At 37.5% G+C, this 14,322-nt stretch overlaps 1 protein-coding gene across 11 annotated transcripts in view; it reads left to right on the top strand.

The window, feature by feature from the left end:
- The window catches only part of ACACA (acetyl-CoA carboxylase alpha), a 219,909-nt gene that overhangs the window by 116,591 nt on the left and 88,996 nt on the right, over window positions 1-14,322 (top strand). For 9 of the 11 annotated variants that reach the window (XM_087826242.1, XM_016210681.2, XM_016210686.2 and 6 more), the window contains 8 exons: window positions 702-798; window positions 1,713-1,820; window positions 4,366-4,422; window positions 4,636-4,680; window positions 9,934-9,975; window positions 11,107-11,148; window positions 12,183-12,398; window positions 13,361-13,516. In XM_087826242.1, coding sequence (XP_087682368.1) covers window positions 702-798; window positions 1,713-1,820; window positions 4,366-4,422; window positions 4,636-4,680; window positions 9,934-9,975; window positions 11,107-11,148; window positions 12,183-12,398; window positions 13,361-13,516 — 763 coding nt within the window. The remainder of the gene's footprint in view (window positions 1-701; window positions 799-1,712; window positions 1,821-4,365; window positions 4,423-4,635; window positions 4,681-9,933; window positions 9,976-11,106; window positions 11,149-12,182; window positions 12,399-13,360; window positions 13,517-14,322) is intronic. The other 2 variants (XM_087826240.1, XM_016210685.2) reach the window with 1 other exon arrangement.

Raw genomic sequence — 14,322 nt, forward strand, 5'->3', positions numbered from 1 at the left:
CCAGAAGAGCCATGAGCCAGCTAAGGAGATATAGCCCTTGCTGTATATGCCCTCAGAGAGGTATATGTCCTTCCATTTCTACCTCTCACTCAGACTGTACAAGCCTCTGGTTGTTATATGAGCCTGGTCAGAAAAAAAGAAACAAACAAAAACCATCTTTTCCTTAGGAGCTAACAGAAGAAGCTGTCTGCTCTGTGATGAGTGAAATGTCAGGAGAAATTAAACACAACACTAGAGTGAGCCCCACCAGAGACGATACATCTTTTGATTAAATGCATTCAGCATCTATCTCTTGATGTATACTGATGCATTACCCTAGGGGGAGGGGTAATTACATTGGACTGTCACTGCTCCAGTCCCAGGCTCTTTCTGTTACTTTAAGACTGATGATGACAGCAGTGCTCATATCTTACATACGAAAAAGACAAAACAAAAAAGCTTTAGATCACTCTTTTTTAGAAAGAAAAAATATATATGGTTTATTAAAGTTGAAACAATCCATCCTCCTAATTTCTGCCACTTGGTGAAATTTTGCATATCATCTCTAGCCACTGGCAATTCCATTCAGTCAACTACGAAGCACAGGCTAGGGTGGATTATTCTTTTAGACTGAGCTGGCAATGGCAGCGTTCGTTTTCTGCCACTTGGATTTTCTGCCACTTGGGATTTCATGATGGGTGTTTTTCTCTGGCATTTTTCAGGATCTTTGATGAAGTGATGGGCTGCTTCTGTGATTCCCCACCCCAAAGCCCCACATTCCCTGAGGCAGGTCACACGTCTCTATATGATGAAGACAAGGTATACTGTCCCGTTTGGGAGACTGCTTTGCTCCTTCAGATACACGACTTGTACTGCGTGCATACTATCTTTCTGATTTTGGAATGTTATAGGAAAGAATTCATCTTTTTACCCTACTTTATTTTATTTTATTTTATATGCCTCATCAAAGTATTTTTGGAAACTGGTAGGATATAAATCCTAACCTAAAAAAGAAAAACCCACACAAAAAAAGTATTAATCCTGGAATCACTACTGTGGAATAGGCTCAGCTATATCCATTGTAGCTGCCTCTGGGTCTCTGAATGTTTTTTCAAAGACTTCAGCTTTGGTTGCTTCAGTTTGTACCTAGTGATGGTTTGTGTGTTTGCGCAGTGGTGCTGTTATAGTCTTCAGGGAATGGTAGACTTTAGATAGCAGGGAAAAGACACATTTTGTTTAAAACTTTGTCCTTTTATTAAATCCCTTCTTTTCTCAGTAAACAAATTGTTATTTTTTCCCCTACCAGGTGTTTTTTTCATGGTTTGACGCTTCCACTGTGTGATAATTTGTTAGGAAATATATTATGTGGGAATATGTTCAGGTGGCTTCTTTCACTCATTTTTCTTCACCTCTGTGAAGAGATGTGGCAATTGGTTTCATTCCCATTTTATTGGTGAAAAAGTTGAGACATAGTGGTCTTCAAGTTCATGTCAAGTCAAGGTTTGGGGCCACCTCTAGCTAATACCTTTGCTGCCTTATCTTTTAAAAATTGGATGTTTTACTTTACTCTCCATTGTGGGTGTTGGGTAGTGGTTTCAATTTACTTGTTCATATTAGTGGGCAAGTCAGAATGTCCTCTGGGCATATCTCTTTTTCAGGTATTCTACCAAGTCTTCTGTGCCTCTATATTCACCAGCCTCCTAATTCCTTTGTCTTGTGTTCTTGGGTTACAGGTCCCCAGGGACGAACCCATTCACATTCTGAATGTGGCTATCAAGACTGACTCTGATACTGAGGATGACAGGCTGGCAGCGATGTTCAGGGAGTTTACCCAGCAAAACGTAAGCCCTCATCTGGGTGGAAACTGGTGACTGCTCCTTTCCTGCTGGCTTGGTATCATACCCATCTTTTTATCAGTCGCTATTTGTAAGGCGTATCACTGATGATGGCTGTGTCCTTCACATACTTCTGCCTGTAGGGGTAAAATTCCTAAGTGACTTAATAGTCACTTAATATAATGAATATCTTTTCATGTCAAGAAATATAGACCTCAAATATTTGAAATGTTTTAAGGAAGGGAAGTGTTGTCCTAAATCTTTCTCAGAGCTCCAGTCTTGAACTTTCAGTCACCTACTGAATATTTTCCTTTGGTGGTTTACTTCCACATGCTGAAATAATCTGAAATTTTCTTCCCAGATTTTGCGGCACTAAGTGCCCTTGTTTGATTGTTTTTACCTCAACTGTAGGCTTTTTATTACCCTCAGATCTTAGTGCTATATGCCATCATATGTTGATTTAAAGAAGCAGTTTCTTCATCTTCACGACATAAATTTATAACATTAATTGGCGATAAGAAATTACCTTTTTCCTTTACTGAACTTGTAAACTGAGGCACAGAGAAATTGATTATCTTTGCCTGTGGCTGTTCAGAAGGGTAAGGGTAGACTGTGCCAACGTTCCAAGTCTAGAGAAGCTGTTCACTGCATCTGGTACTGTGCCTATCCAGAAATATTTGGAATTTTCACCTTGTTTTGAAAAGAATGTAAAAATAAAAAGAAGGGAAAGCAATTAAAAAAAAAGTTGAAATGATAACTTCATGATCATGTTCCTAGCAGTTTAGAAAAAGTTTCCTTTTTTAAAAGCACACATTAAACTATCAAATAGGTTGATCCAAATTGTCCATATAATCTTCTAGTCCCAGCATGTCTTTTTTTCTCTCATAGAAATTAGGATCATATATTTGTAAATGACTTGTGGAGGAGATTGAAGCAGTCAGTGTAAATGGAGTTTCTCCAGGTGCTGACGCCTAATCGCTGGGTAATAGCTGTGGACTTGCTGTGAGACCCGCATTATTACAATGTAATCAGAATCCTGTTGCTCTGCTGTTATTGTCAGCCACTTGTGGAATTTTAAAAGCAATAACAATTTTGACTTTAAATCATGGCATTATTAAAGTTATTTTCTTCCCTTGCCTGAACATAGCATAGCTATTGATGCTTGCCTTTGAAGGACTTGGCTGTGGTGGAATTCTTTGTTGGTGGTATCAGAAGAAATGCTTTTGTTCCTTGGCATACTGAGAGATTGAGAACCACCACCAACCCCGCCCTCCCTCCCTCCCTCCCTCCCTCCCTCCCTCCTTTCTCTCTCTTTTTCTTATTGTAGTATCAGTACTTGGTTATTTACAATATGATGCCAGTACAGATCATTTTTAAAATATGATTAAACCAAAATTTATTTATATTTGACCAAGGAATTTATTATTAGGAAATTTATTTTCCCAGTTATATTTTGCTTATGTTGTTAATTCATTTTATTACTAAGCAAATGCCATAGCAGAAATGGGTCTCCAATAGGAGGAAATGGCCTGGGAATGTGCTTATTTATAAGGGATGCCAATTCATGAAAGCCAAGAATTGGCTTATGAACATATCTCTTGGTTAGAGTTACAGCAGGGAATGTGATAAAACTAAAGCCTGGATATAGGTTGTGAAAGTCCATGTATTTTTTCAATTGTATTACTCATGTATTTTCCCAGGTCATTCATCTGGTGAGATTGCTTTTCTGCTTGTTGCTGTGTAGTCCCTCTTTGTTAGGGCCCTTTAAGATCATGCTGTTTACTTAGCTCATTAAACTATTGCTTTGTCTCTGCCTTTTGAGATAAATGAGCAGTGCAAGATAAAAGAAAGCTTAAATCCAAAGGCCCAAGACTCATATAAGAGACTGTCTTGAAATTACTGGTCTCTTTTGCCTATGCCAAGTGGAAATATGAATAATCACTAAATTTAAAAGTCTATTAAAAATTGCTAAGAGAATATTTTAAAAATTACCTTTGCATAAAGTAGGGGGTGACATGTTTCAAAAGAAATGAAAAGGTCAGGATTTGTTAGGTTGAGTTCTAGGACTACTGTATATGATGGTAGGTGCTGTCTGTAATCTAAACAACAGTTTAGGACCTACATTTTCCGTTTTGTGAAAATTTCTTCTTTTCCTTCTGGCCTGAGTAACCTGATTTCATTTAGCTTCTGTTGTAGTTTTAATCTTCACATCTGAACATGTTCACCAAATGTGATTTCTATAAGCAGAAATTGTGTTAAGGTCTACTGTGATGTGAATCGGACCTTAGAGAATTTAGGTGACTTCACTTGACCCTTTTTCCTGCACAAAGTTCTCTCTCAGTTTTGTCCAGATCAATATAAAAAGTATCCCACAAGACTTAGTCCTAGGAGGCAGATTGAGATTTGTTTATTTGCAAGTTTGAAGGTACTAGCCAAGACATAGACAACCCAAAAAGGTGCTTAGTCCAATTAGAGCCTGTCAAGGACTGAATGGGTAAGATTTAAGATAAATGGAGATCTTATTTATCTTGTTTTACATGTTTCTCCATAGAAAGCTACTCTGGTTGAGCATGGAATTCGCCGCCTTACTTTCCTGGTTGCACAAAAGGTATTGGCAATATGTGAATTATACCTCACTAACATTTCTTATGCTGCTGCTAGAATAAAAAAAAAAAAAGGAATTATAATCATACACTTATTTGTAGAATTTATGCAGAGAAAAAACTATTTTCTATAAGTTTAAGAAAAACATTTAACTCATCACCTTTTACTCGATTCAATTTTAAATTTAATTCTTCCCTTTGTGTCTTTCATTTGAAAGGATTTCAGGAAACAGATCAGCTGTGAGGTGGATCAGAGATTTCATGTAAGTAAAGGGAACAATAAATGAAATATTATTTACTGTTTTATCAGTTTACCACTGATTATTTAAACATAGAATACGTGTGAGTTATTTAGAAGGGCTGGACTAATGTCTGGTCCCTCTTCTTTTAGAAAGTATTATACTGACTATTCAATTCTTCTGTAGTTTTTTTTTCCTTTTTTTACCCTATAACATCCTCAGTATATCTCTGAGAAATAATTAAGAATAAGCATATGCGTATATCCAGATGAGTAAGGTAGAAGCAGGAGCTAACTAGTAACTTCTACCCACACAGTGAGTCAGTAGTCAAGAACTGCCAATTGCATTTTGGGGTCTTGGCTTTTACCAAAGATGGATTCAAGTTCTATTATTAAGAACTCTCAGTTATGAAAAACAATAATTTATTATTAAAATGCCTTAACAGAGCCCAAGTTGGTACTTTTGTCTTATGTTAATTTTAGGAGCAAGAAATAAATAAAAATTGAGCATTAAGTTGTTTGTTCTCCCATTTAACTGAATTAACTGTTAATATTTGTGAGATTAAAAATTTTATTGAAAAGATAAGTTAGTTAATAGCCTGGTATCTGAACTATAGAATACCCATATGATCATACCCAGTTTGATGATAACACTAAGGCCAAAAATCTTGTTTGCAATCCAGATCTCATTCTCTAAAATGGCTGATCGTATTAAAAATATTTATTTATAGGTTGATTCTAATGGAGCTAAGATTCCAAAGGATATTAGGAAGTTTTAATTTTCCTGATAAGAATTTTATTTTGTTTTGTTTTAGCAATTAAGATAATTAAGTTAGTTTTCAAGCCTTGTCATTTGCAATAATGAAGATAACATTAGGGATTCTGGAAAGGACTTTCTAAACCCAAGTACCTATGCGGGGTTGCTTTTATTGCCCTTTTGTTTATTAGGTCTTTAGCACTTGGCATTTTGTTTTCCTTCTTACAGTTCACCTTGTTGGTCTAGTCCAGCAATTTTTAACCTTTTTCATCTCATCGCACACAAACTAATTAAAATTCTGCAGCACACCAAAAAAATATATTTTTTGCTGAGATGACCAAAAAAATAGGTATAATTTTATACTCACACCAGATGGCTATTGTTGTGTTGGCTGTTGTCATTTTTTTATTTGACAATCTAAGGGAAAAGAGGTCAGTTACCCTGACTAAATAGTCAGGTATTGCGTGTTTTAAAAATTCTTATGGCACATAGGCTGAAAATCATTGGTCTAGTCTATAGAGAAACAAGAGCCTACCCTACAAACTAAAGAGCTAAGATTTCCTGAAATGCGTTAGGAAATGTTGTGAACTGCATAACTCCCCTGTGTTATTGATGTCAGGAAACCAGACACCAGAGTGTAGATATAGATCAGTCAATAACTTCAGATAGGAAACTAGAGGCAGTGAAGAAGTATGAGGAGCTTAAAGAGAACCCTGGGGCTTTAGGGAGAAAAATCCAGAACTTAGAGAATAAAATTGATACTTGGGGATAGAATATGAGACCCATGAATAAATACTATGGCTGGAGGATGCTGATCAGAGCTAAGACAGACATGCCACAGCCAGGCCCTGGATTTGGGAAGAGTATTGGGCTAGGTTTAAGTGTTAGCATGACTTTTCTTTTTTCACTGACTTTGGGATACTATAATTTTCTGGGGAATAATATTGAATTTGAAAAATTGTTTTCCTTTTTCCTGATGGTTCAGATAGAGTCTTCATGTCTATAGCACATGAACTGGTTTCTCATAATAAACATTCCATGATAAATTAACACTCCACCAAAAATTTTAAAAGCCAAAGCAATTACTTCTCATGGGCATTTTTTTGTATGTGCATACATACCAAAAAAACCCCCTGTCTTACCTCTGAATCTATGTCATGTCCTAGAGTCTATCTATAGCTTTAAAACATTTTTTTTCCTCCCTGTTATTCTAATATTTCTGGATTTAGGTTGAATAGGGACATGTATAGACAAAATCTGCTAGGAAATGAGCCCGGCAGTGGGTCTTTCCTGGGAATCATGGTCCAGTTCCTATTTATAGTGACATCAAGTGGGAAATCAGTTACATTATCGAGTGATGTGATTTGTCATGAGTGTAGGAAAGGTTGCTTTAGGACTTAGAGAAATTAAGATTTAGGTATAGACTGAATTTTCTTTGAAGAATTGAAAGGCAGAGGAGTTGGGTTATTTTTATGTTAGGCCTCTTAGAAATGATTAGTGGTTACACAGGGGGCAAGGGCAACTATTACTGAATTCCATCCAGGATCTACTGTAGCCAGGATGACTTGGCAGGAGCTGTACAAATCCGGGGCTCGCTGCCATGGTACTTCTGTAAGTTCCTCTGCTGGTGGTAGCTTGCCATTCATGAAGGGTGCTTAGCCTCTGTCATGTCATCTGATGTGCCCTTGCCCCATAGTTAGTGTAGTGTGAAAAAGAGGAAGCTTTCCCTGAGTGTTAGAGATGAATCTCTTGATCTCTCTGGCTTCTTGGTAATCCACTGTGATGTATGCAGTCTCCCTGTTCTACACTGTGAAATCCTTATATTATTGAATAGAAAAGAGAATGCAGGGGCAAGGAGAGGAGGAAGGTTACCAAGCTTGATTCAAGAACAACATTGGCTGGTGTGGGATGAAGCAGCTGTGCTGTTGCCTAGTCGTCTCTCAGACTGCTTCAGAACCGGAACAAGGCGAATGAGGGCCAGAGTAGAGGTTCCGAGAGGGGTCTATTGTTAGGTGTTTATTCAGATGCCAGTGAAGGCTATAAGCATTTCAAAGCTTCGTTGTTTAATCTCACAGTCCCACTGGAATGCCTGCTGCTTCCTTAGTCTCTTTACGTGGAGCCTGTTCTGAGCTGGCAGTATTTGTCAGCATTAAGGACACTTGGTGTCGAGTCTGTTTCAGAACCATCTAATTAAATCAAGTACCTATAATGGGATTTGAATAACTGCTTAACATTAATATATAAACAGAAAGTTTGAGGAAAAATGAGCCTATTCTTGTAAATATCTTCATATTAAAAAATATATATTGAAGCCTTAAAAGCAAAAGAACAGGCTTTGAATTTCTGCAGCTATGATAGCTGCATGCAGTACTCTAGTTTCATGTCGTATTAAGTCTCTGTTAGTTTCACTCACATTTCAGGTTCCAAAAAGTGTAGCTGAAGGGGCTATTTAATTGGAATATAAGTATTACACTTTTCGAAGTTTCCATACTTTTTTTCAGCCAAGTGTTTTCAAGGATACTAAAATGTATATTTTCAGGATTTCTTCTTATCCTTTGCCACCTAAGCAGAAGCATTAGGTCCAAAAACTGTGATGAGATTCTAAATAAGTTTCCTTTTGATTCTTGTTTGTGAGATTTCATGAGATTTTAAAAATTTTACTCTAAATCACTTAGGAGATAGTTATACTTTTACTGATTTTATGTGAATGACTCCCACTTTAAATTTAAATGTTTTGGAAGGAAGAGCCCACTATCGAAACCAGTTATCATGGTTAGTAGTTCATTTCTTTAAAAACAATTTGATATGTCAACTATATCTCAATAAAGCTGAAAAAAATTAGTCATTTTGTTTGCTAGTGGATCAACTATTAGTTTTTCAGAAGGTTTGGTTTGGGTTTTTGTTTTAATTACAGTCTATATAATTAGTTCTCAGCATGTTGAGGTAAAAGAGAATTGCACCAGCAAGCTTTCAATTTCTTCATCTCATTAGGTTTTTAACACGATTATTAGTATCATAATCAGCTATGATGTTTTGTGTTGCAGGTTTTCACATTCCCTGATTTGCAGGGTGTCTTGATTGGCTAATTTAGGCAAATTATTTTGATTGTCTTGATGATGGTTGGCTGATTAGAACACAGCAGGAGTATAATTTCTTCCTGAGAAATGTTGCACTCTTTTGTTTTTTGGTACCAGAACTCTAACAGGGTTTTTCTTTGTGTACATTCAATTATGATATTTGCCCATAACACTGGTAGAATGCCTGGAAAGCAATTACATTAGTGATAGAATAAGCATGAATGCAGTTAGTGGAAAAATTGGCAATATGAGGATGAACTACGATGAAGGAATTTCCTGAAACTGTAGGATCAGACTTTTGGACTTGTTATTTTCTGTCCTTCTGTGATTTATTTATTTATTTTTGTGTCCCAAAAGAGGTGACTCTGTATAAAAGCCCTCAGACTTGAAGAATTGCTCATTAACCTTGTTTTCCCATTGCACAGAAGTTTTTACCATCTCCTGTTCTGAATGCATCATGCTTAAATTGTGGACTTTACTGGAGAGCTAAAAGTTTACTCAAAAGTTAAAAAAAGTTTGGTGATATCATCTCATGACACCTTTTCTTAGCTAACTCTCATGAAAGTGGTTTTTCTGATTGGTGGTCTATTCCCACCTCTGCCAAGGATTAGTCAGGCTCTTTCATTATTTGTAATAAAGGCATTTCTGTTCACATTGTTTGCTTTTCATGCCTTTCAGTTACTGCACATTTTCTTAGTTGGTTTAAGTGGTGAAGAAAGTGATTTTTTTGGTTACCATTGTTTTGTTTTTGAAGAAAAATGATATTGGTCCTACAGTTGTACACACTTGAATAAATGATGTACTAAATAAATATTTTAATTAATCAATCATTAAGGCAGAATAGAAGAGTGTGTGCTTAAAAGATTGTATTTTCACTTTCCTTGGTTTTTCTTTCAGAAAATTTCATGAAAGGATTTTGTTCCCCTTCCTTTTTTGACTTGTGTTACCTTAGTTAATGCTCTGAAAACCAATAAAACAAAAATGAGACTATAAAGCCCTGAGCATGAAACCTACTGACAACGCAGGTGAACATCCTGCCTTACCTTGAAGTTATCTCCATGTTCTTTACTGTCATTCGGGGGAATTAGAGAATTATTTAGAATGAAAACACCGTCAGTAAAAGATCATTGCTGTGTAACGTCCACTTTCAAAAGGCTTTTAAAGATCCAAGCCTGGACAGGGGGTTTCCTGGGCTTGCTAAACAAGCTCCAAGAAGCCTGTTAAATGCAGTTTTACAATTAAAATGCAAGGAAAATGTAAGAAGATTTATTAACTGTGCAAGCTATAGTTAAATGAGGGTGAGGTGTAGTACCTGTGGAAAGTATTCAAGAAATCCTCAGTAAATTCAAAAACCACAAGGTTTCAGCATGAGTTATGCTTTGTTTTTTTTGTTTTTTTTAATTTTTAAAATACGTCTTAATTTCTGTTTGTTGTCTCATCAAAGAGAAGTCCTCTGAGGAATCTGGATTATAACAAGAATGGAAAGGTAATTCCCTACACTTGAGAAGTAGAGTGGTAGAGATGAAAGGGCATAAAGAGTCCCAAGTTCATTATTCCAGGTTTCTGATCCTGGGCATATCACTTGGTCGTGGCTTCCTCAGCTGTAAAATCGGATACCTACCTCAAGAGGTCGTTGAGAGCATTCGAGGGGACAGCACATGAGAGAGCACCTGCCACCTAGAAGGCTTTCATTTCAGTTCATGTTTCCTTCATGGTTCCTAAAGCTCATTGAGGGACATTTATGCAGCTAGTCCTGGTCTCTCTGCTGTGTACCGATGAGTGTTTGATTATATTGCATTCATAATGAAGAAGATGCCTAATGAAACCTCCTATAGAGGCAAATAGTAATGATTTGATTCCAACACCGCCAGGAGAGCTTCCCATCCGAGAAACAGGGGTATTTGGTGTTAATAAGTTAAATTTCAGAAACTAATGGACTCTGCTAATTGAATTCATCTTTGTTAATTAATAAGGTTCTAGTAAATTGGTTGCTTTCTTTCGTAATGCCCTGCAAAAGAGCAGTAAGACCAAATGATTCTAAGTTCACTGGTTCCACCCCATTCTTTCCTATACATATAGTGGTAGTGACCAAAGTAACATCTTGTACTTTTCTTTGTCTTGAAGAGTTATTATTTAAACCCTTGAAATTATTGACTTGAGAGTGAATGAGGAAAACACACAGATTGGGGATTCTGTGCCTTCTGGCTAGTTTACATTTTAAGACTTTCTTAAGGGGAAACTTGGGAAATCAGTCCAGTAACTACCATTGCATTGCTGAAGTTTAGGGGTATATTGGTTTTATTTGCCAGGTTGTGCCAAGAGCAACACCCAGGAAGATTTTTTTTTTCCTTGGGAGATGAAAAAATACCCCCCCCCCCCCCCAGGAGAGGGTAGCTATTAAAGTTAGGTTAAGAGTATGGTGATTCTCAAATTGGAAGTGGGGTCAAAGCGATGGTTACCCAGAGGAGCAGTCATGTTCCTTGGGCTAAACTTCGGTAAGGAGCATGTTTTCTAGGAAACTGTCTTCTAGATGCTTGAGTGCTTCTGTACTATGTGTTGATCCCCAAAGAGCCATAGCTATGAAGGACTGATACATTTTCCCCTTCTTTTAACACAGAGAGAATTCCCTAAATTTTTCACGTTCCGAGCAAGGGATAAGGTAAGAACTGATTCCTTCCCTCTTTTTTTTTTTAATGTCTTTTTCTTTTTTTCTTACAAGCCCAGGAATGGCATATCTTTGCCTTTTTTTTTCTAATTGAATTTGTGCTTCCCTTTGCCTAATGTGTATTAGAATGAAAAAAGACTCCCTTCTGAAAGAGTTTGGTTTAGGAAACAATTGAATGTACTTTTATGCTCAAAGAATGCAATAACTTTCAAAATTATCCTTATACTTTAGGATGGTTATTATGATGTGATTAAAGGGCTGTTACACTTATTAGGATTATTCTCGTCACCTACAGACAGTTTGTTTATATTCAGGTCTTGTTTATGTGCATTAGTTCTTCCATTTTAAAATACAAAATTTCAGATCATCTTGGTTTCTTCCTGTTACTATTCACTCAATTGACATGTACTCTGGAAAAACAATATAGTTTCAGCAAAAAATATAGTAAACGTAAATACAACTCTTAAAATATGTGTGTGTGTGCGTGTGTATAATTATATATCTTATGGATATAGTATGTTCCAAAGCCAGATATCTCTATTTAAAAAAATTATATGATGTTTATTTGTTGAATATTTACTGTGTCCTTTGTACTGTGCCACAAATGGTAAAGAACATAAGACATGGGTTTTGCCTGTGAGCATTTTAGGCTAGTTGGGAAAACCCAAAACACTAATATGTGAAGTAGTTGTTAATGTGAAACAGTTTGTAGTTAATTGTAAAAAATGAATTATAAAGATATTAAATGCTATAGGAGTTCTGAGGGAATTGATGTTTTTTGTTTGTTTGTTTTAATGGAGAGCATCACCACTTATAAAAGCAAAAATGATGAACGCTTGGGATGTTGAATAGGTTCTTTGGTGCCTAATCTTATGTAAGCTCCAGCATTACCCTTGTCCAGAGCTCATTTTTGCTGTTCATTAGCACATGGCAGCTTGTATTTTATTTTTAAGAGCCTCTTTCACGCGTTCATGATATAGTGTTGTAACCGCCCTGGTGGCCTGTTTGCCTCCGCTCCCTATGCTCAGTTTGAGGAGGACCGAATCTATCGCCACTTGGAGCCTGCACTCGCCTTCCAGTTAGAGCTGAATCGGATGAGAAATTTCGACCTGACTGCCATTCCATGTGCTAATCACAAGATGCACCTGTATCTTGGGGCAGCCAAAGTGGAAGTGGGCACAGAAGTGACAGACTATAGGTTCTTTGTCCGTGCAATCATCAGACATTCTGACCTGGTCACCAAGGTGGGTGCTGGACTTGAATGGGAAGTTATCCCTGAGGGAAGGGACAGAGGAACAGTCATGGTTCAAAATTAGGTTTGCATTTTTTTAAATCAAAGCTCTTGTTCATCTTACTCTCCAATAACCAGGAGAAGTCAGAGCCATTTCTCTCACAGAAGTAAATATTCCATGTGATAAAGGGCTTTCCCCCCTTCCCTGTGAACTTCCTCGGTAATGGAAGTGTGCTAGCACTCACTGGAGAAAGGAAAAGCATGCTAACAGAAAAACCACAGGGAGAGCTAGGTGATGGCAAAGGGTAAGGAGAAAGAAGTGCCCCCGCTGTAAACTTGTCCAGAGGCAGGGTGGTTTCTCCATATAGCAGGGTGCTTCCTGGTGTGTTAGCCATGACCACATCCCATAGCCATGGCCTTTCTTCAACTTTCTAAACATTTCCTTTCTAGACTGCTCTGTTAGACTGTTCTATTGGGGTTCCAGTACCTCCACCTATTGGAAGGAAATGATACACTAGAGGCAGGAGGAAGGGCTGTAGGAATTCTTAGAGAGAGTGGAAAGGAGGGAGGGAGAGGGAGAGGGAGAAAGACAGAGACAGAGACAGAGACAGAGACAGACATCGATGTGAGAGAGAGACATTGATTGGTTGCCTCCTGCACTCGCCCGACCAGGGATAGGGATTGAACCTGCAACCGAGGTACATGCCCTTGACTGGGAATCAAACCCGTGACCCTTCTGTCTGCAGGCCAGTGCTCTAACCACTGAGCATACTGGCCAGAACTGCAGGAATTCTTAATCCGCCCCTGCCTGCCCCTGCTGCCTGTGGTTATTGGGCTGACTAGGGAGAAAGGTAAATGCACCTGTAGCAGGTGCCTTATGATTCATGAGATACTACTGCTTAAGTAATTATAATAGCCATTTCTTTATTGCCTCTTAAAACACATTAATGTTGATGATGATCTCTTCCTGCATAGGAAGCTTCTTTTGAATATCTACAAAATGAAGGTGAGCGGCTACTCCTGGAAGCCATGGATGAGTTGGAAGTCGCTTTTAATAATACAAATGTCCGTACTGACTGCAACCATATCTTCCTCAACTTTGTGCCTACAGTCATCATGGACCCATCAAAGGTACATTTCTTCTTAGCTTGTCTCCCAGGACTAGCAAATGCAAGCAGGGAGAGTCATTCATATTTATTTGCACTAAGACCTGGAAAGAGGTACTCTTGGTCGGCTGGTTGAGAGCCCTTGATCTGTAAAGTTTACAGACTACTTATAGACTGAGTTTCTGGGATGGTGTCAGAAATTTGCTATAGCCATGAAAGAATAAAACTGAAGGTAGTATGACTTACCTTGCTGGCCATTTATAAGCAGTACAAAAACATTAAGCCCTTTTCTTTTCCTCTGTTGGTACCTGTATAATGATATTTGCCATGATGGCTGTCCTATCTTATATAATTCCCTAGGATTTCTCATCTAGAATAATTAACTTGCTATTGGCCATTTTGGCAAAATTACTGCCTCTTTGTACTAAATGTTACTTAGCTGGTGGCCTTAGGAACGTAATGTACCTTACCAAAGTGTCTAACCTGTTTGCCTTTAGTATTTTTCCACAGGAAGAGAATTGGCTAATAAGGAATTTCACAAGTATTATGTATGTTTTCTTCCCTGAGGCTCTGTTCTAAAATGCATTCCATATAATTTAAAGAAGGAAAACAAAATGATTCTATACTTGATCTTTTATCCCACAGATAAGCTGCTCTCTGTTTCTGCTCCCTCTAACCTTTTTCTTCCATATTGTGGAATTTGGATAGGAGAACCAGTATATACCCCTTTCCCAAGATCAATTGTAGGCATGACCTTTTGCTTTTTGAACTTAGTATGTAAGACCTGAGAAATCTTTTTCTACTTTTTTTCTTCAGGACTCTAAACTACTA

The sequence above is a fragment of the Miniopterus natalensis genome, chromosome 17 (genome assembly GCF_054644295.1).
Source record: "Miniopterus natalensis isolate mMinNat1 chromosome 17, mMinNat1.hap1, whole genome shotgun sequence".
Lineage (NCBI taxonomy): Eukaryota > Metazoa > Chordata > Mammalia > Chiroptera > Miniopteridae > Miniopterus > Miniopterus natalensis.